The sequence below is a fragment of the Rhyacophila brunnea genome, unplaced genomic scaffold (assembly GCF_057557595.1).
Source record: "Rhyacophila brunnea isolate RB1 unplaced genomic scaffold, BYU_Rbru_1.0 scaffold_1, whole genome shotgun sequence".
Lineage (NCBI taxonomy): Eukaryota > Metazoa > Arthropoda > Insecta > Trichoptera > Rhyacophilidae > Rhyacophila > Rhyacophila brunnea.
The window spans coordinates 33,807,531-33,834,250 of NW_028232751.1; the positions used below are offsets into that span (position 1 = coordinate 33,807,531).

The 26,720-nt window shown below is 30.2% G+C and overlaps 1 protein-coding gene across 1 annotated transcript in view; it reads left to right on the forward strand.

Moving 5' to 3' along the window:
* LOC147079702 (sodium-coupled monocarboxylate transporter 2-like) overlaps nt 1-26,720 on the forward strand; it is a 98,453-nt gene that overhangs the window by 41,446 nt on the left and 30,287 nt on the right. Inside the window, exons 3-5 of the mRNA XM_085944527.1 lie at nt 16,002-16,119; nt 18,270-18,337; nt 23,268-23,422. Of these exons, the coding sequence (XP_085800653.1) occupies nt 16,002-16,119; nt 18,270-18,337; nt 23,268-23,422 (341 nt within the window). The remainder of the gene's footprint in view (nt 1-16,001; nt 16,120-18,269; nt 18,338-23,267; nt 23,423-26,720) is intronic.

Below are 26,720 nucleotides of genomic sequence, written 5' to 3' on the forward strand. Positions count from 1 at the left end.
CCAAAAATTGAGTGGCTAGTAGTTACATATATTTTTTTCTACATGATACAATAATTGTAATGATATTATTAATACAATTGTAGGTTATATTGATATGTTTCACGTTTCAATACAAAATTTTGGCCTTCGGATAGATACGCCAGCACGAAAATAGCTGAATTTGACCGACATGTCCACCAATCTAAATTTTCGCCGTATTAAGAATTTATCAATTATTGTAGATATCCGCCGATAGCCGTCGATAACCGTTTTATGTATGGAATGCCTTTCCTCTTAATTTCGACCAATGAAAATAACGGAAACGTGCTTAAGTGTTAACTGTTAAGAATAGCTGCGCTGTCATGTCTTTAAATAGGCTGTAATCTACTATCCGGTAGCAAAACTGGCAGTGATCTACCACACTCCTTCTCCTCTCTCAGTCTCCTTGAGATTCATCAACTTCCACAAAGATATTTTATTTGGACACCGAGGCGTTAAAATTAAAAAAAAAAAAACAACAACTATCTTTCAGGATCACAATGACATATCCAATTTATGATTCATCGTGAAAATGATTTGGTCTTCTTCTGGGCACTTATAGCACTTGTCGTCTAACCATTCTCCTCTTGTGCAAAGACCCTTATGCGCGACGGTTAAGGAGAATCTACGCCCCAATTTAAAGCACGGGCATTTAGATATTCTCTTTTTCTCACTCGTATGGCACGCTGTGAGTGATACAATAAGAACCAAGTGATAGGACGAGTCATGCTAGCTTCTTACTCGTTAAATTATACATTACATAAATTATAAGCTGGTTAAAGAAATAAAAAAAGGAACAGTTAATGCTTCCTTTCAAAATATCAATTAAATCATGTTGACTGCCTGATATATTATATCAATATCAAATATTATTTCTTGATCTTTATTGAAGGTTTATGTAATACTTTGTGCCATTTAAAATGTTGCGTATCTGTTAAAATAAATTGCGCAATTTCGCAAGTATTGAGTACTTCTTAAGGATTGTTGTGCACTAGATATGTATTATAAAGGTATAATATGAGTCTTTGTAACAGTCACAAATTTTGTTTCATTATGGGTAGACACCTTTTTCGTCTTATTACCTCATTGGTACGTAAATATAATGTGTTCATTCTCGTAATTCTTCATAAACATAAGTAAAAATAAAAATAAACTTTTAGTAACTATTTTTAGAACTGATCTGTGATATCCGTCGCATTTTTGTTACTCTCGGTGGAGAGGAGAACGATTTTTTTCTACGGTATTTTCGACTACAAACCGCCACGAAAGAAGTTTTACTTCAAAACGCTGTGGAAAAATGTAACTTACTGACATTAATATCCTAAATTACTCAGACATGCTTTTACTAAGGTTTTATATGTATGTATATTTTTAGTCTATTTCAGCCATTCTTATTTCAATCATATTTTGCTGAAAAACATATATTTTTTCGCATTAAAAATAATCTCAGACGACATATCATATAACCGGTCATTCACCTTTAATATCTCTGGTATGCAGATATTAATCCTTTTTGCTATCCACTATATACCTACGCAATGTATCCCTCCAGCACCACATCTCAAACATATCGGATCCCACGTCTTTCTTTTTGCTGTATTGTCGAATTCCCAATGCCATAGATGAGGAAGACTCGTGTATTCTATGATGTCTAAGAAACTTCGAAAGGAATTCTAGAAATTGTATTTTAATAACGATGCATGTTAGAATATTTTTATACGACTGTGTTGGCTACGATTTCTTTAGAAACGATTTTAAGAATCAAATACAAAGGGTAAAACAACAATCTGAAACATAAGTACAGACAAAGCAAAGCGATGCAAATCTGTATTTATTATAGAACATGAACAATGAAAAATAATTATAAGTCAACCATGTGGATTATTTTGCTGCAATCTACAATTTACATAAAAATATACATTCTGAATTAAAATACATACCAATTTAAAAAAAAAATGATAATTTTTTTATACCCAGTATTGTAATATTTTTTTTTTTTTTTTGTGATTTTACCGAGGCTTTGACTGCGACTCGCTGTCATATCGCCTCTTCTCTTTAAACGTCCGTCTTCATATATATTATCAAGCTCTAGATCCACTTTTTGAATGTATTACAGTACTTCTAGATAGGCTCTAGAATAAGATTGGTTAACTAGATATATTATTTATGCAAGTATCTCTTCTTCAGTATATTTATCCTGTCTATCTCTTATTTGATACCTTGTATTCGTGTTTGATTATATATTCAGTCATAACGTTTTTTTTATTATCCGAACGAATTATGGAAAGTTACGCGCACTAATGTTTCTGGACATCTCATTTACCGAGGATCCATGGTTTTCATATATTGTGTAGTTATGGGGAGTACAGTACACACTTGTTTAATACTTTGCATTTTAGGCACAATTGGATGTCACCTTTGAAAAAAGTTTTCAGGCAGCCAAAAGTACTTATGTCATAAAAATATACATATATCCATTATTCTACACCATTTTATCTCTTTTCACTTACTCAACTGACTAAACTACGAAATCACAACTTATGGTAACTTAAAACTGGTTTAATGCATTAATGCAACGTGCAACGATATGATTAAAAACTACCCGTTTTTATAAAATGAATTATTTTTTGTGTGATTGACAAATTAATTACAACGTTTTTCTTAGGTCGTATTCTTATTTGTCCGGTGGTTGTTTGTCCGGTATAAATCTTGTAATCGATTTTTAACTAACTTCTCGACTAGCTAGGCATTTGAAACTGTTAGAATATATCAGAACACGTTGCCAATGCATTTTTTAAATACTTTTGGCCATTTTTAAGTAGAATTGAATTCATTTTTAGTTAATTCTGTTTTGTATGAAAAGTTATTTCTATACGATTATTGGTTGCTAGGGGGTCCTAGAAACTAAATTATTAAATAATATCTACGTGCATTACTATGGAAATCAATATGAAATGACATTTCAATATTCAGTATTTCTATCCAGTACAATTTTTTTGATCGTTTAGGCTAGTCAAGTCAAGTTTATATGATTCAACAGAAAATTTAAAAAGCTTGTTTACAAAAAGTTCTTTTTATCTTGTAATTATGTTTATAGAGATTTAGCGTTTACGACTACTTAAAGGCGATCAGTTTGAAATAAGAATGTTTTTGGTTTCGTGGTATATTTTCACTAATAAATTGTCTTAATATAAAATAGTTGATTTTTACTCCGTAATAATGTTCAACTAATTTGAGATACTGAAAATAACGATTTAAACAATTTAAAATGTCCCTTACTTTGACCTCTCTTGAATAATGATATATAATTTAAATTGAAAAATTAGTATATTATATAATGCGCATACAATACATATTATCTTTCACGGTTGTTTTTTAACGTAATAGATTCTTGGGTTTCCACCGCGTGTACTTCTTCCTTCTTTCCTTGACATATCTCTTGATAATGGCGTCTGCAACGAGCCCGAATGTCGAAAAAAAGAAGGTGAACGCGGTGGAAACCCACCCAATAATTTTTACGTTAATACGTAATATCTTTGTTGATTGTATTGAGATTTTCGGATTATCGTTAATGTACGGTAGTCATAAGACAGTCGAATTTGGGTATTATGAGGAAGATGGGACCGACTGAATTTGCTCGTTATAAGCATTTCTCATTATATCGTTATATAACATTTTTTGCGCCACATTCTATTTAAGCATATATTTAACATAAAAATCTGAAAACCACCGTAAAAAGCCCCGAAACAAGCATGGCATTTATAAACTACAAAAGAAGTTGTTTATTGTAATAAAGTGCTGAGCCGCCGGTGTTGGTAGGTACCTACTGACTTTACAAAGTTTGGATTTTTTACATGCAATTGATAATATGCGTGGATACTTTTTAAATGTTGTCGGTGAAAATACCAATTAGGTACTTAGACACTTAACTAGTGTCATAAACGTAATTCGATCCCGGCGACATCGGCCTAGTTAACTGCCCGGTCGGATTTTATTGCTTAGAGTTGAAAATGTTGTTTTTAAACGATCGACACATTAACAGTTTTGCTCGGTATACCCGAGAAGTAGCTCATGATAAAAGTGAATAAATGTATGGAGATAATCATACAATAAAATGTCAACGAATGTTTCCTCATTACATCCGAGATCTCGCTATTTCCGTGATCGTAATAACCAAGTTACCAATAACCAACTGACTATGAAAAGACTAAGAGCCGCTATTCTTTTGTCTTTATTTATATATACATAAGAGTAGTTATAAGAATAATCTGACAATACAATAATAAAAATTGGTACTGTTCGGTTTTATGGAATACAGCGGAAAACGCATTTTGAAAATAGCCGATAAACTGGATTATTTGTTAGGTAAACTTAATCAAACCTAACCTAACCTAAACTAACCCAAACTAACAAATAGTCCAGTTTATCGGCTATTTTCAAAATGCGTTTTCCGCTGTATTCCGTATAACCGAACAGTACCTAAAAATTATATAAAACCTTTTTTGATTATTTTGTATGGGGACTAAGAAATCAGCTTCTACGCTTTCTTCTTCTCTAATAAGTAGAGGATTACGATTTTAGATTGGTTATCATATTATTATTAAGATACACTTTAAATGTAAAAATGCATTAAATGAATTTCTATAATGAATATATATTTCAAAAGGATACCACCAGTAACAGGAGAACGTTTTATGGGAACGATGTATTCGGAAATATTGTCATCACATGTGTACTGAGTTTCAAGTTTCTGGCTATACAGAAATAACCAAAATACATGTAAATGTTCTAATTATATAATATATGGATGAACATAATATTGATTTTATAAAACCCACACAAGTCTCACTCGGTCTCTCTTATTTCTAGGATTTTTTATAAATATGTGTTTGAGGTTTTACATAATTAATATTCTACGACTTTTATAATAATTATAATATAATATGTGTCTGAAATTTTAAAGAATGGTGTATTTTTGTAACAAAGAATCTAATATATTGTTTAAATTTGATGTACATTCAGTGTTGAGTAAAATATTATATAATTTTATATGAGCCCAAGTGAACACAATAGTATATTGTTAGATAGACTGACACACACACATTTATAGTGTCTAACAGTAAGTATTTTTTTAAATAATGAAAACTTTAGCATAATATCTCGGATTTCTTGAGTTTTTATTAATTAAGATAATATAATTACTTTAATATAACGTTCTCCCGGTGCAGGTTTATATAATTTTATTTAAATCTGTTACTTTCTAATTAATATTTTTAGCTTATATAAATTATAACAGTACCTATCTATAAAAACAAAATTTATTCTTTCCTGTCAACGAATAAAACACATTTTATGATGAAAAGACGTAATAATAGCGTTTTTGGAGATTCAAGTTAGTCTCGAAACCAAATTTATAAAAAACTTTATGATGAGGTGTTCATTCACCCACAACAATATGATGAAATAAATGCGGTTACGCAGTTGTTATAAAAAGGTAAATATTAAAGTTTAGAAGCTAATAATAACACACCGAAATAATATTTTAATGAAAAATACTTATATATTATTATAATGGTGCAAATTATAGCTCGACCACCTGGAAAGCCTATTGAATGACGTCCAAATTTATTTAATAATTAAACTAATAATTTAGGGTTTCTGGATGTCTGTTTGTTCGGTTATAACTTAAAAAACTACTCGATATTGATGAAACTTGTACAGCTTTAATACCTACTACATTATTTGTACCAATGTACCAGGTACTGTTCGGTTATACGGAATACAGCGGAAAACACATTTTGAAAATACCCGATATACTGGATTATTTGTTAGTTTGGGTTAGTTTAGGTTAGGTTAGGTTAGGTTAACCTAACAAATAATCCAGTTTATCGGCTATTTTCAAAATGTGTTTTCCGCTGTATTCCGTATAACCGAACAGTACCGTCTTATCAAGAATTCAAAATGAGCGGCGGGTCGCAAGTAAAATAACATTTTTAGATATAAGTACACTATTTATTATCACGAAAAATAAACATTACAAAAAAATTAATGAGAAGAATGAAACTGTTGTACGTTTTTTTACATTTTTTTAAATTTAGGTGTTAATTTTGTAGTTGATATTCTCAAAACTGCTTGTAAATGGGCATCGGAGATATTTGATCGTAAAGAATTTTTATTGAGGTTCATGATCGAAAGTGTTTGTTCACATAATAATTATATAGGTTGATCCAAAAATAACAAACATTTTTCTTGCATAATCTTTACGTTGGTCGAATTTGTCTGAATTAAGGGCATTGTAAAATTTGGAGATTTCTTCACGACGATGCAATTCTCTTAATTTAGTGTCACACTGCTGATCAATAATCTCAAGTTGTAGCTCTGTCGGTACACTATCAAAATATATTGAAAATGGATCGCGTAATATTGCTAAACAAATTTTAATCTATTGTCAATATTTAAAAAAAAAACATAAAAAATTATTCGTTATCAGAAGTACAATTAATGATATCGCCGCAAAAAAATACCCGGCGGGCCACATGCGGCCCGCTGGCCGCAGTTTCCCCCCCCTGGTCTAGAATTAGATTGCTTAGTGTTATTTGAGTAGTTATTGAAAATGATATCTGATAGGCATCAATCAGCAGGGCGATACAATAATCTCAAGAAGTATTTTATCTTTTGTACTTATTTCTCTAATTACTTGAGTCTGTGAGATTGTATTCAGTTTTTTATACAGATGGATGGATAGGCCCTCCTCTTGCACTTACATCGATTAAGAGGCTGGCCATCATCGTTTGTTATTTATAATATCCTCGAATATTATGTTGGACTCTGATGCCACAAGGGTTAAAGTAAAAATAAATTAAGTCAGTCGTTAGGAAAGAAATGATTTGTGGAGAGAAAGTATTAGGAACTAAGGTAGCTTGTTCAACAAGATAGCTCTAGGCTTTCTGTAGACATAGACTGTGTTGTTTATGTCGTATGTTAGTAAAATTTAAATAGTCGTGTTGGGGTGGCCAACCATAGAGTTGTAGAATTTCTTCAACAGCTTCATGATACCTATGGTTGTGGATGGGTTCAATGTTGAGGTCTATTTGTAGTGTGCCACGGTGCATTTGGGATTCGGCGCATTGACTTATTTTGTATATTCAGTAGTTTTTGAAGTTATACTTCTTTTGGCGCGTTTGGGAAATCAGATCAGAGTGTATTTTTGGCGTGTGACATGTAACACATAATTTATTTTTTCACACGAAAAAACGCACTCGATTGGATTCGACCCACCGATTGTTTAGTTATCAGCCGAACGCACTACCTTTACGCCACAGTATGATACTGCGATCGTGACGATTATACAGTATAATATTATAGTTTATAATTTTTCCGTTGCCTAGGCAGCGAATTTATTATTGTTGGCCATTTGCAATTCCTTACGTAAACAAACGATTAAACGCCAGAGTGATAGTTGGTACTTTAAAAATAAAAACAACGAGAAACTATTATATAATTTAGTAATATAAGTTAAAGTGTATAGAAATAAGCCAACGGCGTTCCAATAAGCGGTCCTTTTTCTTGAGTGTGTAATTTAACAAGAAAATTAAGAGCTAGTAAAAGAATCTAGCTTATCACAAGTTTTGTTTTTGTTTTGTTATGCAAAAGAAGTATAACTTCTAACGCGCGTACATAAGTACACACACCGATTTTTTAAAATGTGATTTAAGTTTGAGTGCGCCTAGATTGGGTACGAATATGTACATGTCGGGCGTGTGATGGCTATATATAGGATAAGTTTTCAGTGAGTAGACAATTCACTTATCTTTCACATCATGTACCGAAGTCTTGCACCAAATATTTCAGCTAATTATTCATGATTTCAAGTCTAGTGAAAAATAATACGACCTGTCTACGCGTAACAACTATAAAACTCACACAATGACACAGCGCCATCTGTCTTCCTCACCCTGGGACTATTCAATAATAATACATACTTACATCTTACATGTAAACCGTATTCATTTTAAACGATTAATTTACTTTCTTACAGGTTACGTTACAATATAATATATTGTAACCTGCTACATATTTTGTTGTCAACACTTATATCACAAGCATCGTCTTGATAAATAATTATGTTATAACCGAAATATCTATCGACTTAAAACATATAAATATCTTGTAGAATATATTATAATTTATATAATCATTTTGTGAAATGAAATTTTACGATGACACAATTTATCCATGTGTATACATATTAAGATTATCGAGCCGAAGTGTTAATTCTCAGCTTCACAGAAGAACAATTTGGTAAATAATATTGTTGTTTGTATCATAACGAAAAACAATATTTACTCCCAATAATGTCCTTAGTCTGAAATAGACATAAACAATGTAACTCCACAAATTACTCAATTTTCTCACAATCTTCCTTATGCCCATCGATACGGAAAGCATGACGTAGACATTGACACGAGCCATGAAAAATAAGATATTTTCGAAATATATATTATGATGTTTCAATAATAACGTAATAGACAAAACTAAAAAAATCTATTTTATCATTATATATCTACATACTAAACAATATATTTATATAATTATGTATTGTCTAGTATGTATAATGTTTTATTATTGTTTTTTTATGAAAAGGTAAGTTGAAGCAGATATCAGAAACCAATATTTTTACTATGGGTAACTTAATTTTATATAAACATTAGGAAACTAGACACTGTTGCTATAAGTAGATTTGATTTGTATAATACAATGTACGAGTATATAATAAAATTATTTATTATAATGAAGGAAAGAATGCATTAAACTAAAGGTTTTTTATTACTGTCTTATATAAATAGTTAACATAATAATTTTATTATTTATCCAAATTTTCACGTTTTCTTGGTAAATAATATATATGGAAAAACAACTGGAGATATTTTCAAGAATATGAGCCCCGTCCCGGTCCCCATAGCTCAGAGCTTACGGCTATGGTTTGATTTCCGCTGTCACAATATATTTATGTAGTTTTTCTAAAAGCCTGGATGTTGGTGATTGTTTCACTTCTATTACTACACTAATGTTTCACTACAATACTGTCATTGGGTCTCATGGTCTGTCATACTGTTAATAAGAAGCATCAAATTATCTCAATGCCAGAGCAGTCAGTAGTCAATTAGAGATCGAAAGGTAATTGGTTCGACCACACACAGGTACACATATTCGTTTTTCGTTATTTGAGTAGGCTGTGACGATTTGGAATTAAACATCAGACGAATTCTTCCACTGTCTGAGACTCATAGGTCATGACTGAACTTCGTTAAAACGGTGATGCTTTACGTATCAGAGATAAGAGAGTGGACCAAGCAACCTCTCATCACATTTAGAGTGAAAAGTTGACATTGGACGCGGCTCAGAAAAGTGCTACGGACGACTGAAGAGAACTTCATCCTATATTCTTCAAGCTTACCGGATTCCGGCGTCCTGGAAAGCCGATAAGTATTATCTACACAGTAGAGCTACGGGATGCGGACATGATCTGGAGTATCGCAAGAAGACTGACGAGCGTCATGGATTCTTGGTGGCGCCGTGTCGTGTCCATATACTCCAAATAAAGGGCGGACATTGTCAAAGAAGAAGAAAATGATTATTTTTACCGGAACATTTGGTATATTGCGTATAAAAATCCATTTCAAAAGACGTGTGACAATGACGAAGCATTTCGAATTTTAAAATTTTTGTGGTAACTAAACAGAATTTTGTTTAAAACTATTGGTTATTAATCAGTCATTCACCCTCCATACAATGAGTTGGAATATGTCAAAGAAAGAGAGAGCATTAATAATAATTGACTCTAAAATCCTATATGGATCGTGGCCGCTTCACGAAGAGGATCCTTAGCATTTTTTTATACTAATGGATATTAAACTCTTGTTCTACAAAAAAAAAAAATCAAACACACATTGAAAAAACAACATTTTCCGGACCTAAGATTCGATCTTAAAACACACGGCATAAGAAACCGGGACGTTACTGACCATCAAGAATGCTTGATACTTACAAATGTAAATTGGCAAAAAAATATAATCACGTGTATGTATTTCACCCAGTAAATAAGATTTGATCCCTACATCCCCGTATTATAAGCGCAACGCCTACCTCAGTTATGCAGTGGGTAGAAATTTGATAGTTATAATCAATTGCAGAGTTTTTCATACATAAAGAAAACCTAACAAATTATAAATTCAAGACGGTGACTGCTATGACCATGCAACATGAAAAACCTGTTTCTCACTTCGCATTCACTACATATAAAAAATAAATTACAAGAACTTTTTATATACCACGTTTTTTAAATTTCCGTTGAATCAAATAAACTTGATAATTCTATGTATTAATAAAAACTTTTTTATTGTACTTGATAGAAATACTGAATACATATTATAGAATATTGAAATGTCATTTTGACATTTCCATAGTAACGCACGTATAATATATTAAAAATTTAGTTGCTAGAACCTCCTTAGCAACAGACAATAATAACTTTCCATACAAAACAGAATTACTTGAAAATGAATTAAATTGTGCTTAAACATATCCAAAAGTATTAAAAGAATGCATTGTCGTCGTGTTCTGATATATTCTAAAAGTTTCAAATGTCAATTTCAATCGTCCAATACAAATCTTGGACAAACAAGAAAAAATGTACTGGACACACAAGAAAAAATCTGTACCGGACAAACAAGAATACGACCTAATAAAAACGTGGCAAAAATACGACACGTATTGTACTAACATAACATGAGTACCGACATTAAATTTGGATTTATGTAATGTTATAAATATTATTGTCAATGCTGTGAGATGGGGGTAGAAAAGGAGTATTTGGGAGATGGGCATGTAGGTAAAATTTCAAGTTATAATTGAGTAGAGGGCTGGAAATTTTTAATGAGAAAATCGAAATGGGTGAGGAGCAATTACGGTTTTAAATATTGTTAATTAATGTGTTATTGCTATTTATACATTTAATCTATTTCTAAGAATTCCGAACTATTGATTTTTAGGTCAATAATTTTATATGTACGATGAAGAATTTTAAAATTAGCATTACTAACAGTGTTATGAGGATTATTTTTGATCGGGTGATTTTAAATACTAAAAAAATGTTACATTTTCAAAATAATATTTTCACTAACCACTGGAAGACTATATATTTTTTCTAGATGATTTTTTTCGTCAAGATTTTATTTTCAAGAAATCTAGCGTTTAGCATGCTAATTCTTATTCCATCTGTCACATTATTTTTGTCGACAAGAGTTAGCAACACTGGCCGTAATGCCAACTGTAGATAGTCTCGTCCAGACTCCCCATGGATGACGCAATACAAAATTAAAAAATAATCAACCACGTATTGGTATATTTTTTGACCGAATAAAAACTTTATATCTTAAGCTATAAATAAGAAATTTTAAATTTATATAGCGACTTTTTTACTGTATACATATGTGACCGTTTAAAAAAAATCGGTTAGGTACATGTTCGAACACGCGCGTTAACATAATTTTACTCCCTATTTCAATTATAGTTTGTCAATTTATGGCTACGGCCGTATGTTGTGGCTTAACCACTGGGGAATGCCAAAAGAAATGGCGTATTTCAAAAAAACACTACCTTATTCTTAGGTCAATAAATATTATAAAGCAATCATTATTTATGATGAATCAGTGTTTATCACACTTGAATGGTCAAAGACATAGCCTATAGTCAGTATCCTTAGAATTATCTTCAAATGTGTTAATCTTGCCCATATTTTGAATAATAAAATATCTAATTCTTGTCAAATTTGGGATCACAGAGATTATCAATATAATTTTTTATCTTAAATATTTCACTATAATAATGTCAACATAAATTATACTAATGGTTTTATAAATGCGTTTAAAAATTAATAAATGTAAAAAATCTTAACACCACTGCACATGCATGTACTGTAATATGACTATATTCTAAAACATTAGAGCGAGAGGTTTAAAAGAATACTATTTTATGTAATAAAAATACTTTATGCAGTCATCAAATGTTTAAAATAAATATAAAGGATAATAAGGCTTCAAAATTATATAAATAGATTATCTATGACGTTTAATGAATGTCCAGGATCATGCTTTGAAAATACAATAAAAGCTACATTTTGACCTACGCTGAGCATGTACCCCCTTAATAGATTACTGTGTTTTTCAATTAAAACACATCAGGTTTAGTAGTGTATAAATTTAGACTATTTATCCTAATGATTCGATTTTCTTTCTATATATGTATATTTTATACAATTACAATAAGATGATAAACTAAAAAACATAAAAGGTTAATGAACTATTTTCTCTCTATAACCGATTTCTTCGATGGACGCAGAATATTTTTCTTGGATTTTTCTTATACACCGGTATAAAAACAACTCGGAAATATTTATGAAATATATTTGTACCTACGGTAACCTCGCAAACTGCTATAACAAGTTCTAGGAAAAAAACCAACCAAGTTGGACTCGTCCCTCAGATATTTTTATTGTCACCAGGATACTGAAAAGATGTGACGTTTGAACCTCCCACTTGGTAGGCCATTTCTGTGAGCAAAAGAAAGAGTGCGATAAGTCTTAAAATCGAAAAATGAGTTAAATATGTAATTAATGCTTAGGTATATGCACAAAAAAGATGAATCGAATGAACACTTTTGAATCATTAAATTCCACATAGAAACGTTGGAGATTTTAGACTTAACGCCTTCTTCCTTTCGCACACAGCTTTTACCTAGGATATTTTCAAGTATGTGTGTTTTCTGACGTTTTAAAAAAAATATGTATTTTCAATAATAAGAATTTAACATTTTTAAATCTTGTATGTATTTGGTATCGAATAAAAAATAATTGAACGTACATAATTTTTAAAGCACTTCTAAGAAAATGTATTATTACCAATATAGCAAAAATATTTTTGAAAAAAGTACGACACCCCGCAGTAATCGAGCCTGTATCTCTCGGGTATCGCACTCACTCACATTATGTATGTTCAATAATTAGACTGTTACATCCTTAAATCTTGTAAATTATTCGTTTAATAAAAAAAATAGTTAATTAAGAAAAATATTATTTAATAAATATATAATATATGTACCGGGCGTGCAAAATTCGTTAACATTGATGACCGTCATTTGTCATTTTGAATCAAGGAATACTAAGTTTATTCCTAAAATGGCATTAGGGTCTCTCCAAATTTAGGTTTTAACGTTCTGACACTTTTTAATTTGATAATACCTACATGAAATTTAAAAATATACTATTCTTCTAAATAATGGTAAATCACATGTATATCCCGATCGCAAATAGAACATCGTCTCGCCTGGGATATGGTCATAAATTAAAACCACCGGAAATGTTGCAAGTCTCTTCCGCGTGCACAGGCGAAACCATTCTGGGACAATGACGTCACACGGTTAGCCGAGACAATAAAAATGCAGCATATGCCGATAGAACATTTAGCTATTCTACCTGCGGTGCACGTCGAGTGAAATTTGTTATATGCGACAAGTGGATGTTTTTTCTACTAAACTGTTGCACTGATGCCGTGTGCTGCAGTAGGTACATTAAGTTACATAACGTGTTCTACGAATGATAACAAATTCACATCGACAAATTCGACGTGTTACAGTCGAGACAAGTTTCTATGTGAGACCGGGCTTAATGCACGCCAACCAAGGTATTGAAAAGTTGCTCCAGGGAGCACTCTCGAGGAATATTAAAAAGTTCTTAACATTCGTTACGCCACGGTATATGCCTGAATAACGGGTGTTGAGACGTGGCGGGTAGTGGTTGGAAAAATAAGGTAAACCTCAGATTAATACTTAAATTGTTTGATTTAATAAAACGCATTTTTTTGTAGTACTTATTCCACTTTAATAAATAAATTTGGACCGGTTTCGTTCGCTTCAGAGAGACATTTTCACTATATTATTAAGAGAGTGTGTATTGTTCTACCATTTATAAGCTGTGTTTCTTGAGTAGAACGATAATTTTACTATTATTAACTTAACTATGTTACGCCAAAAATAATTGCCATTAACCTTATATTTAATACAAAAACAATAAATTTTAGCAATACGTGCTCGCAGTTTTTGAATAAATGGAATCATTTAAACTAATATTTACCGGCGACATGACGTGTAATCATATTTAATTCAGCTGTAGAAATTCTTATATTTTGTTTTTGTTCAGGCCTTGGGTCAACCACATGGGTCGGGATGCGATGGATGTGGGTTCAAGTATAGCGTTAAATTTTGACGCGCTATTTTGATTTTCTTTAACGGGTTGAAGTATTTCTCATGGAATTTTGTTTTCGAATACTTTATTAGCCTTCTTTTGTTTCTCTATTAGGCTACAGGTTATGTATGATGCTCACGTTGTATATCCGGAATTTTGTGTTTTTGAACAGTAACTTAGACCTAGAATAGAATCTTTAGTTCGAAGAACGCTGCATTTTACAATGTTTTTTATTAGGTCGTATTCTTATTTGTCCGGTTTTTTATCCAGTACAAATCTTGCAATCGATTTTTAACTAACTTCCCGACTAGCTAGACATTTGAAACTTGTAGAATATATCAGAACACGATGCCAATGCATTTTAAGGGGGGACATGCTCAGCGTAGATCAAAATGGAGCTTTTATTCTATTTTCAAAGCATGATCTAACCGAAAAAAATTGGGACTTGGGAATAGGGGCAAATATATATTTTGTATAATTACTATTTTTGAAACTTTTTATTTGACCGTCTCGTTCACAGGTCACACATTAAGGGCGGACGTGCTCACCTGGTGCAACCTAACCGATTTTTTTTTAAACGGTACATGTTCAAACACGCGCGTTATCATGATCTTACTTCCTACTTCAATTTTAGTTTGTCAATTTATGGCTACGGCCGTATGTTGTAGCTTAACCACTGGGGAATGCCAAAAAAAGGCGTATTTCAAAAAAACACTACCTTATTCTCAGGTCAATAATTATTATAAAGCAATCATTATTCGTAAGATGTTTATCACATTTGAATAGTCAAAGACATAGCTTTTAATCAGTATCTTTATAATTTTCTTAAAATGTGTTAATATTGCCCATTTTTTGAATAATAAAATGCCTAATTCTTGTCAAATTTGGGATCACAGAGATTATCAATATAATTTTTTATCGTAAATATTTCACTATAATAATGTCGATATAAATTATACTGATAGTTTTATAAATTCGTTTAAAAATTAATAAATGTTGTACTTATGTACTGAAATATGACTATATTCTAAAACATTAGAGCGAGAGGTTTAAAAGAATACTATTTTATGTAATAAAAATACATAATGCAGTCATCAAATATTTAAAATAAATATAAAGGATAATAAGGCTTCAAAATTATATAAATAGATTATCTACAACGTTTAAGGAATGTCCAGGATCATGCTTTGAAAAAAGAATAAAAGCTACATTTTGACCCACGCTGAGCACATCCGCCCTTAAGTAGAATTGAATTCATTTTCAGCTAATTCTGTTTTGTACGAAAAGAAGAAATCCGTAATCCAATCCACTATTATTATTTGCTAGGGGTCTGGGGTCATAGCAACTAAATTATTAACATAATCAATATGAAATCAATAGGAAATCAATATGAAATGTCAAAATGACATTTCAGTATTATTTCTATCAAGTACAAAAATTTTTGATCGTTTAAGCTAGTCAAGTCAAGCTTATATGATTCAACAGAAAATTTAAAAACATTTTATGTAAAAAGTTCTTTTTATATTGTAATTATGTATTATTCAGTCTGCTGATGAGTTCGGGGTTCATCTCCTTCTTTTGGTAGATGTTGGTTCCCAAGTACTTAAAAATAATAATATTATATAACTTAGCTATAGGTGTGTTGTGTTGTTATTATATATGTAATATTTTTTATTTATTTCAGTACCTTCGCCTGAGATTCAACCAGTCTGTCCGTGTCCTGGGGTCCGTCATATTCATCATAAAAATGATGCTCTATATACCGATGGTGATATATGTGCCGGCGTTAGCTTTTAGTCAAGGTAAGTAATGAAATATGAAAAATCTAGTAGATTCGCCACTTCATAGCTTTGCGGTCCGGTCCTATGATGAAAATTATGTAATATATTTTTAAAAATAGTTTTTTAACATATGAATACGTGTATTTATTAAGGCGCTAAGTACCAAAAACATAAAAACTGTCATTTTCATAGAAAAATGTTCTACATACCAAAACCGATAACGTCAACTATGGTCTAAGTGCCTCAAGCAAGTCAAAAAAATACAGCAAAATATTTAAACCTGTCGACGTTGTAAGTCCGTTGGCGTGTTTTATTTATAATGGTGTAAGTACCACCCCGGCACGGCATAAGCGTTGGACTATAAAGCCGTGGGTCCCAGGTTCGAATCCTGGGTCTGGCAAGTACACATATTGTTTTTCAATTTGTGTGTGTGTCAGGGTATGGACCTAATAGGTTGAGCAAGTGGCTGACATCCATTTCTCGTAAAAAACAAAATCTGTCAATGCAAACCTCCACTCTGTGGAGGCCCATATGATCCTATCAGGATCGGACATGGTCAAAAAAAAAAAGTACCACTGCAGTGATCAACGGCATTCAATATAAAATGGCTGATGATGGTGTGTTGACACTTGCTAGTTCTTAATTCCTAAAATTATGGAAGCTGCCGAGATTGCTTCACACTGTGAAACCAAATTTTTCAAAATGCCTGCTTCATGCAATTTTACTGCAATGACTCAGTATTTTGTAACCACAGGCAATACTACTTGTTGGTACTTAGCACTTTAATTAATACACGTATTCATATATTGTCTAGTATTAATTTCTTGTTACTATATATTAATACAAGTGAATATCATTTGATCTATGCGAGATAATCAAGCATAGAGGCGTATCTGTGTAGTAAAAAGTGCAATGTTATAAAGTGTATTACTCTACATAGGCACTTAATGACTTAATAGTAGGAACGAATTTTCAGAGACGATATAACTAGACTAAAGAAATAGTAATAAACTGAAAATAAATATATATAATGTGTGATTTTGTTTTTATTATTTTGAGTACATACACTTTCATTCGTAAAAGTTACATAGCGAGTGTTTTCAATTTTTTGACACATTTATGTCTACTCTGGTTAAATTATATCCGCTAAATTGGTTTTTCATCTTTGAAAGTATTAATTATTTTAAAATTATAACTTTACAATGGTATTGAGTTTTAAATAGTGATCTTAATATGTTATGTATAAATAAATGACAATGTATAATATTCAAATTACATTACAACGTTTTTCTTAGCTGGTATTCTAATTTTTCCGGTGGTTGTTTGTCCGGCACAAATTTAATCTTGCAATCGATTTTTAACTAACTAACCGACTAGCTAGACATTTTAAACTTTTATAATATATCAAAACATGATGCCAATGCAATTTTTTAATACTTTTAGCCATCTCTAAGTAGAATTGTTTTCATTTTCAGTTAATTCTGTTTTGTATGAAAAGTTATTTCGGAAGAAATCCGTAAAAAGTAAAACTATTATTGGTTGCTAAGTGGGTCCTAGGAACAAAATTATTAATATATAATATATACGTGCGTTACTATGGAAATCAATATGACATTTCAGTATTATTTCTATCAAACACATTTTTTTTTAACAGAAAATTTTTATAAAAAAAAATCTGTTTATCTTGTAATTATTTTATTTTATTTCATTAACTTATTGTATTCCAAAATGGAAACGTTCGCAGAATAAATCAACTATATGCATGTGTACATCCAATATCCACGCTTATTATAATGTGGTTTAAGCCCAATAGTGAGCGTTATTTCATGTTAACTAAGGCACAGTGAAGTACCTACATATAATTCAGTGGTAGAAAGTTTGACTAGAATTCGAATTCGTTCGTGTCACTCAAGCCAGTTTTTTAGTTTAAAATTTTCGAGTGTGATGGTTTTTCGTTGTACATTTGGATTCACTCTGCCCATATTTTTTATGATAAAGCATCAGTCAGTGCTTCAATATAGTGCCTCACTTGTCAAAGGATGTAAAACTATAGTACGTTTGTCATTTAACTAATGTATGTGTGCATATTATAATATAATGCGTCTGTCATAATAACAATATCATACACTAATTATGATGCATTTCGTTTACTAATGAATGCTTTGTTTCAGTTACCGGCATCAATCTCCATTTGATTTCGCCGATCGTTTGCCTCGTTTGCATATTCTATACAACGTTGGTGAGTATGGCTTCGTTTATTTTATTTTATTTTATTTATTAAGGAAAAAAACAGTTACATTTTGATTACAAAAAAATGTATAGTTCATTTTTGTAATTACATTCAAACCCTTTGACTATCAAAAATTACCGCAAATTACACTCAACATTCAATATAATATTATGTAACATTAATTATTATGTTAATATTATAATTTTAGCACACATTTGAAAAGAATTTATTATTTTGTTTCCATGCGAAAAATATGCTTAAAAAGCTGCGAGAAAATAAAAAAAATAATTTTAATGGTAATAAGTTTTGTACTATTCCATTTAAGTCGCTTTTTACGACCCGGGTTTTACCTTTCGGCATCTTCAGGCATCATCTTCATGTACACTAACCAAAAGGTAAATATACATTGTCAGTTAAAAATGACTAAAATGTAATAGTACCAAACTTAAATAAATTAGAATTTAAATTCAAATTCCATCAAGTACCTTCGGTCGATAGTATTAATATTAATAAAAAAAAATGTAAAATGTAGTAGAAAATTTTGTTTCTGTTTTGACAATTACCTACATACTTATTACGTTTCTCTGACCATTTCAACGAATGATTAATTCAGTAATTTCATATTGGACAGTGTAGTAGTATTGATTTTTCGTTTTTTTAGCTTTTAGGAAAAGTCATTGGATCGAACATAGATTGAAAAATGCATGTTTCTACCACATAATGGATCATATTTGCGAATCTCGGCTTTATAGATAGACAATCTAAAAATTAGGCCATATTGTGTGCAAAATAAAAGATAGAAATTTATTACGCTAATTTTTGCAATCATTTTTATGATTTAAATAAAAGAAAAAATCGTTCTTCGTACATTAAATTTGTATGTTTCAATTCATTTATGTACATCAAAATATTTAATGAATCAAACTTTGTTGGGATATAAATAATATAATTAAGCCATAAATGCATTCAGTAATACTTAATATGTCTATTTGTAAAATTGTGCAGTGAGCTCAAGCATAATATACTATATTTTTATTAAAGAACGATTGTTATTTAACATGATCATGTTATATAATTTCATATTAAAAGACCTCTCAAAGTTTCATGAATTAAATTGGAACATGTTTTTTCCCTCTACATAATTTTTCATTCACGTCACAATACCATGCAATTATATTGTGGAATTTTATTTCATTCTTAAAATACTTTTAATGACCACAACGGCTTTGTATTACAACGGCATTATAAGTGAAAATTTATTAAACTTGGGGGAGTATAATGAATTAATGATATCAGAGCATATACGATGTAATTTAATAAAAATAATTGAATCAAATAAACTATTGGGAACTTCCAAAAATTAGGTTATGAGATATCTCACTAAATATACATATTCAATAATTAAAAAAAAAACATAGAACTATGTTAAGGTATAATCCACAATCGGTAAATCGAATGTACCAACTGTGATACAAAACGGCATTTTTAAAAAAATGATATTACACATTAGTAGTGACTGGATAAGTTTTTGAAGTTATACTTCCTTTGGCGCATTTTGTTGCGCGCGCCGATGTTTGGCGTGTGACGCCGATGTAACGCGTTTGGCGTGTGACGGAAGTTGCAACACAATTTATTATTATTATGATTATTCATTCTTATAACTATTATTATATTATACAATATTAATTTATATTAATAAAACTTTATACAAAAATATATATTTTTACAGTTTAGGATAATATTTGTCGTATATCTCATGTCAATTTATTTATTAGGGGTTTATAATAATTGAAGACAATACTAATTATTATGTTTCATCACAAAAGACAATATCACGTTTCAGTTAAACCAATGTTTTACATTTGATTTGTAATAAATTATTATTGTTACCTAACGAAAATAGTTGTACGGTCATCTGTTTAAGTAAAGATGGTCGAAATAGGGGTTTGATAAATTTTTCAAACACAGGTTTTATGATTTTTTTCTTCCAAAGTAGGTAAATTCTGGAATAATATTATTTATTCGCATACGTAATAATATTGCTGACGGTACTTATATCGATAAAATATCCTTGAGGCCGAAATGAATATAATCATAATAAAAATAACATGCCAATAAAATTTGATTTTTTATTAATTCATCATGGGTACTTCTGAATCGATTATAACCACTGTATGGCAAAGATGAGTGTTGGTCCAATACAGTACACACATCGATTTTTTTCTCTCCTCTATATCCTTATTATATAATGTGAGCATACTGGAAAAAGTTTACTTGTTTGTTGGCAAATTGAGATTTAAATATTTCGATTGGTATAAACTCATAGCTTTGCAATGTAGCATTATTGTTATTGTGTCTTTTGTATCTTATAGTACAAGGCTTCAGCTATATTTTGTGGTATCACTCCCATAGTGATAAATCATTATTTTAATATTATTTTTTACACAACATTCCTGACTTAGTCAGTTAATTGTCAGTTTTCGCTGTTAAGAAAGTGCAAGGAGTTGAACTAGGTCAGAAAAATATGATCCTAATTGTTATAAAATAACTATACATGCGGTATAATTTAAAAAAAATGCAAAAAATTACAAAAATAATCAGAATGTTTATTTACAAATTATTATTATTCATCTTATTCTGACATTCTGACAAAGAACTAGGTTCGGTATTTCTACTCTTATTATTGTCACATATTGGAAATGATTCATAACTTCAATGAATTTCTTGAGGAATTGCACTGATTTATACAAATTTAGCAAATCTTTTTTTTTGCCTCAGCGATGGGAAATATTTTTTTATATAATTGCGTCAACTCTCTTGGGATTTCCGCAGTTCTTTGACGGTATCTCCCACAAACATTTATTTCATTAAATTCAGCATCAGAATAATTGCATTTGAATAAAATACTATATGGGTAATCCTTTTAATACTTTAAAATCTTGGAAATGGCATTCCTAATGTGTATAATATATGTCAACCCTAGTATAGCCAAGCCCTAGTTTACCTGGTTTTTCTGAAAATACGATCATGAATAGTAAATACAGAGAATCCCTTTTCAGCTGACTCACTTCTTTTAACTTTCGTATAAGAATGACCATTCTCCATAAATTTATGTTCGATAATGTTGATATTAGTAAACATAACAAAATAGTGTGGAAATGTATTGTTTTCTGGTTTGTCCCGAACACGTATCTGAAAAGAGAGACACTGTCTATAATACCTGTCCAACAATTAAAAAAGGCTATACGCGGCAATGACTATATGTGACTTTTTACTTTATCTATAAGGCTTGAAAGAGTTTTATTAGCTGGCTCATGATAACCGCGTCTATCTTTTTAAATAAATGTACCAGTTTGACTTGTTCAATCTTTCATGTAGCAGATGTTCATAGACTGACTGTGCTAATTTTGATTTTGTGAAATATTTTAGGAACTAAGTTGACATGATTTTTGATTCCAGTAAAAGATATCTTCTTGCACAATTACTTAATCAAAAAATCTCGAAAAGTGCAAAAAATGACTGAGTCATTTTTCGCAGTATGCTCACGATAATATATTTCAAATTATAATTTCGTATGTAAAGTCTCAGATTGGATAAAGCAATGGGTTAAAATAAAATGGGCATGAGTAAGCATAAGTGTTACAGTGAAAATGATAGAAACCAACCCGAGTTACCATGACTTTTCAATGGTAAATAATTTATTCTTTAATTAATAATCTTATAACATATTTTTACCTACATCTTATGTATATAATATTATATATATTACACACTTTATGTATATAAGAACCATGAATTTTACTTCAAAAAAGTTATCGTAACTAAATTTAATAATTATCTATCAACATATGAGAGTCATCTGTTGAAATTTTCCGCACACGTTGTGGCACTGACGTTTTTATTTTTCACTTTATGAGCTTCAAGTTTTTCCATCTTAGTGCAAGGGTTTCAGTGAAAATTGTTAGATGTCGGCATTTAAGATTTTCATTTTTACATAAAAATCACCTGTACAATAAATAATATTTTTTATATACTGTAAATGTGTAAAGTAAGTTGTTGTGTCGTAGAAAATATGATTAGTTATTTACTTAATTGTATAACCATTTATTTTACATAAAACAAACAAATATCGGTCTAACAACAATAGTCACAGTTCACAGTAAAACAAATTACACATTTAAGACGATACATTACAAGTAAAAAGTAAAAAGATGTGATTAGAAATACAAAAATATGTCAATATTTTTAGTTAGATTATATTTTAAAATATAGTTGTTTAAAAAAATATTATATTATAAGCAAGGCATGTTTCGTCCTGACGGACTTTTCAATCCTATTGAATAGTATTGAGTATATGTGGAAAATGTGAAGTAAAATAAATATATTTCGTTCATTCTGCAATAAAAAATATTTTTAAATTATCATTAAAGCTGGGGCGTGCCAGGGTGAAGGAAGGAAGGAAACGCTAAATCTAATAATTTCAATGAACGTTCGAAACGTATTTTTTTTTATTTTCAATGCGCAACATAAATTAATATTGTGAGGTGTCTTTTTTCAAAAGGCGATAAGTAAACATTTTAATAGTGGTGGTAAATTGCTTTTTGTAGTTCAACGGTAATAATAATAATAATAATTATATTTTAAAATTAAAAATATGCCGACTTTTAATAGAAGATAAACTCTTTATTGAATGGGAAAAATATTTTTTGACATATCGACATAATTATGTGTAGCAATTTAATCTATTCGGTTTCTGTAAAATTAAAATTTTGAATGTTATAGATTATTTATTATATAGTAGATATATATATTTGTAAGATTTCGATTACACGTGGACTTATTGATTATTGGAAAACGACACCTCAAATATAATATGGTTTTATTACACTAACTATGTATCATAACTACTGATTGATTTGTGCTTTTCTTATTTTTACAGGGTGGCTTAAAAGCTGTGGTCTGGACTGATACCCTTCAAACTATCTTAATGTTTGGAGGAGTCATTTTTGTAATGGTTTACGGGACATTAAAAGTCGGAGGAGTGTCTATTGTATTCGATAGAACTATCAAGGGAGACCGTCTGGAGTTTTTCAAGTAAAAGAGTAATAATTTAGCATTGCTTTAACTGTTACTATATTTAATATATTAATATGGACAGATTAAATTATTCACTGTATACTTGACTTAAAACTTGACTGCCTCGGATAATTGACTACCGATGAAAATCCAAGTTGAGTAAATTTAAATTTTACCATTTCTTTGTTTATATTCTGTTTGTTTTCTACAAAGCATGTGAAATAGCCGCTTTATGGAAAAATTGTACACAGATTGTTAAAAATAATGAATGTAGTAAGTGTAGTGTAAGTGGATTTCGGAATATCGAACTAAACCCACGTAAAATTACATTTTTTGTGTATTCTGCATTATAGAAAAAAAAGAAAACCTAGTTATATAATTTATTCATTTGGTTTTCAGCCTGAGTTATTCAAAATTCTAAAAAGACTACAATTAGTAATATTAAAGGTTTTTTTTGTGGCTAAATTTTTGAGACCGATACACAATATAATATATAAAATCCTAGCAAGGCCGTATTTTTTTTAATGAAATTTTCGATACTTATCTGAAAATATTAATTGTATACTTAGGTGGATTTTTTAAATTTGATTATCCGTTTTTTTGTTATGAAGAAACTACATAAATATTGAGTAAAGTAACGCGGGTTACAATATAATATACTATTGATACCAACTTAGTACAGTCTCATAATCGTCTGATGCACCAAACGACTTTCTTCCAAATACACTTTTTTTCAATGATTCCGTTAATCTGTTTTAATTCCTTTCCCGATGGATTCCACATGGTCACTTTTCAGATAAAAATAAAATAAATATAGTGTGAGTCCGTCGTACCTTAAAATAAACTCTCGATTCAGGATGCCTCAAATGAAATGAAATAAATAAAAAAGAAAGAAAAAATGGGCGTCCCTATCAAACATTAAATACCATAATTCACACTCGAGTAAAGACGGCTACTTCAACTCGTTCAAAATACTTAATTGAACATAATAACGATGGGTGGTTACTGAACTTCTAGTCGTTTCGAATGCTTCCGGTATCCATATTGCATGATTATAATATTATAATGGTATAATTTTTTTTTTATTAAAAGTTATCCAATTTTTCTTCGTAAAAGTGTTAAAAAGTGTACAAAATATATGTGCTCAATAATATTAAATGTTTAAGTTATAAAATATAGTTTTTGAGGAAATGAACGTTAAAGTTCAAATGATTTTGTTTTTAAAATAATCATTTTTGTTTTTAAGCACGTCACGTCTTAATGTTAACAATTTTGTTATGTAAGAAATATTTTGATTAATTAATCTGACTTTTTTCGATGAAATTATAAATAATCCAATCTATCAATAAAAGAAAATAAACTGTAGTTTTCTGCAATAATAATGTTTTTTAAAGAGCCCATTTTTAAAAAAAAATATATAGTGGTACTCAAAAAATACATTCTTAATAAAAATTTTGTAGCCATAGGACGAGTATTGATATCAGCGAATCATTTGTATAATTACATAATAATCAAATAATATTATTCATTTTAATTTAATTCAAGTAGGTAGCCGATTAAACGATTGTACTTATAGATTATTAAGTATGTCTGAGTGCTGTATCGAACATGAGTGATGTAATTCAATAAATATTTAATTCACACTCCTCCTCGATTCAAGAATTTAAATAAAAAACTTTGAAGCTTAGACAATTAAATATACCATACACATACGTCTAATGAATACAATTTTTTCGTCGGAAATCTTTTAAATTTTTGTTACGATGTATGAAAATATCAGCGTTTATTGAAGCATTACACGCATTAAACTTAAGCATATTACTATATCAGCCCGATTTTCAGAGCACTATAATAACGTGTCCTCTTAGAAGAAATCGACGATTAGGTACAAAGAAAATTATTGTATAAAACGAATTCCCAACGTTTTCATTTCAGTAAACTTGATCTTTTTAAACGGAAATAAATATGATCGCAGTTTTTTACGATTTTATTACAATATTCTACATTTATTAAATTGAAGGAAATTATTATTTCACGGGTATTATAGTGGAACAACAATATTTGAAATTTCACAGATTGCGATTCCTCCTGCTGCGCACAAATTAAATTGGGTAAATTTAATTATTATTACCGTTTTTATTTTCGACTGCTCTTACATGAGCCTATTGCATCGTTTTTTTGCTCGGTGTCGCTCTAACCACGTCATATTTTCATGCAAAACTATGGAGCTTCACGCTTATGTGGTGTTTTATAATTGGTTTCAATTTCAACGTCCCAACCCTCTTGCGGCACATAACTAATAATTCATTTTCAAAAACGTAAACGAGTGTGCTTTTTTAATAGCAAAATTCGGGTATTTTGGGTTTTTAAAACCGCTATTTTGGTATAGATAAATAATGGAACACCGGTATTGCAATCCCTGCGCATACAGCGCCATGACGTAAATATAATACAGAAGGCACACACACAGTAGGTATTATGGAAATAATGAAAACGTTTATCAATAGATAAAAATTTCAAAATCCATGACACACATTAAAATTTTATTAATAGCATAGATTACAAATATGTTTATGTATATTGAGAAAATATTACCATTTTACTATATTTCATTGTTTATTTTTTCATTATGAGTAATTAATGAATTATGTATCCCTTAGCTAAACATTATAGCTTTTTTTCTTTGTCATCAGCATTACTAATTTAAAATGATTCCTCTAAAAATTTCAACTAACCTCTTTTATTGTGACGTGTCAATTGATTATTCATTCCAATTTGCCATATTTAAGATGACCATATTCCAATTTTTTTTATTCAACGAATAATTCACAAGATTTAAGAATACAATATTTTTTTATCGAACATACGTAATTTTAAAACACTTCTGAGAAATATATAACTACAAAAAAAATATATAAAAAATGACACCAATCAGGATTTAAACCTGCGCTCTCCGGAATTCGCGCCCGGTAAAAAAAGGTACACCGAGTGCAATAGACGAAAGACCGATAAACGAAAAGTTAGGCTGTGTTGTGTGAGTAGTGTATAAGTTAAATGCAATAATACTTTTTTTGTCCATTTTCAATTAATATTTTGGAACCTCAATAAAAAAACCAAAAATCAACGATAAACATTCGGCGAAAAGAACGACTAAATTAAAAATTAAAACTAAACTTAAACATGGTGTAAATCAAAAGAACATTTTTTTTCAGTGGATTTCGGCAGAATTATTGTAGCTCTCTAGACCGAGCGGGTAGCACAGCCGATATTATTTGAGTAACGTTTTAGCATACTAGGCGCACATGTTCAGCATGCT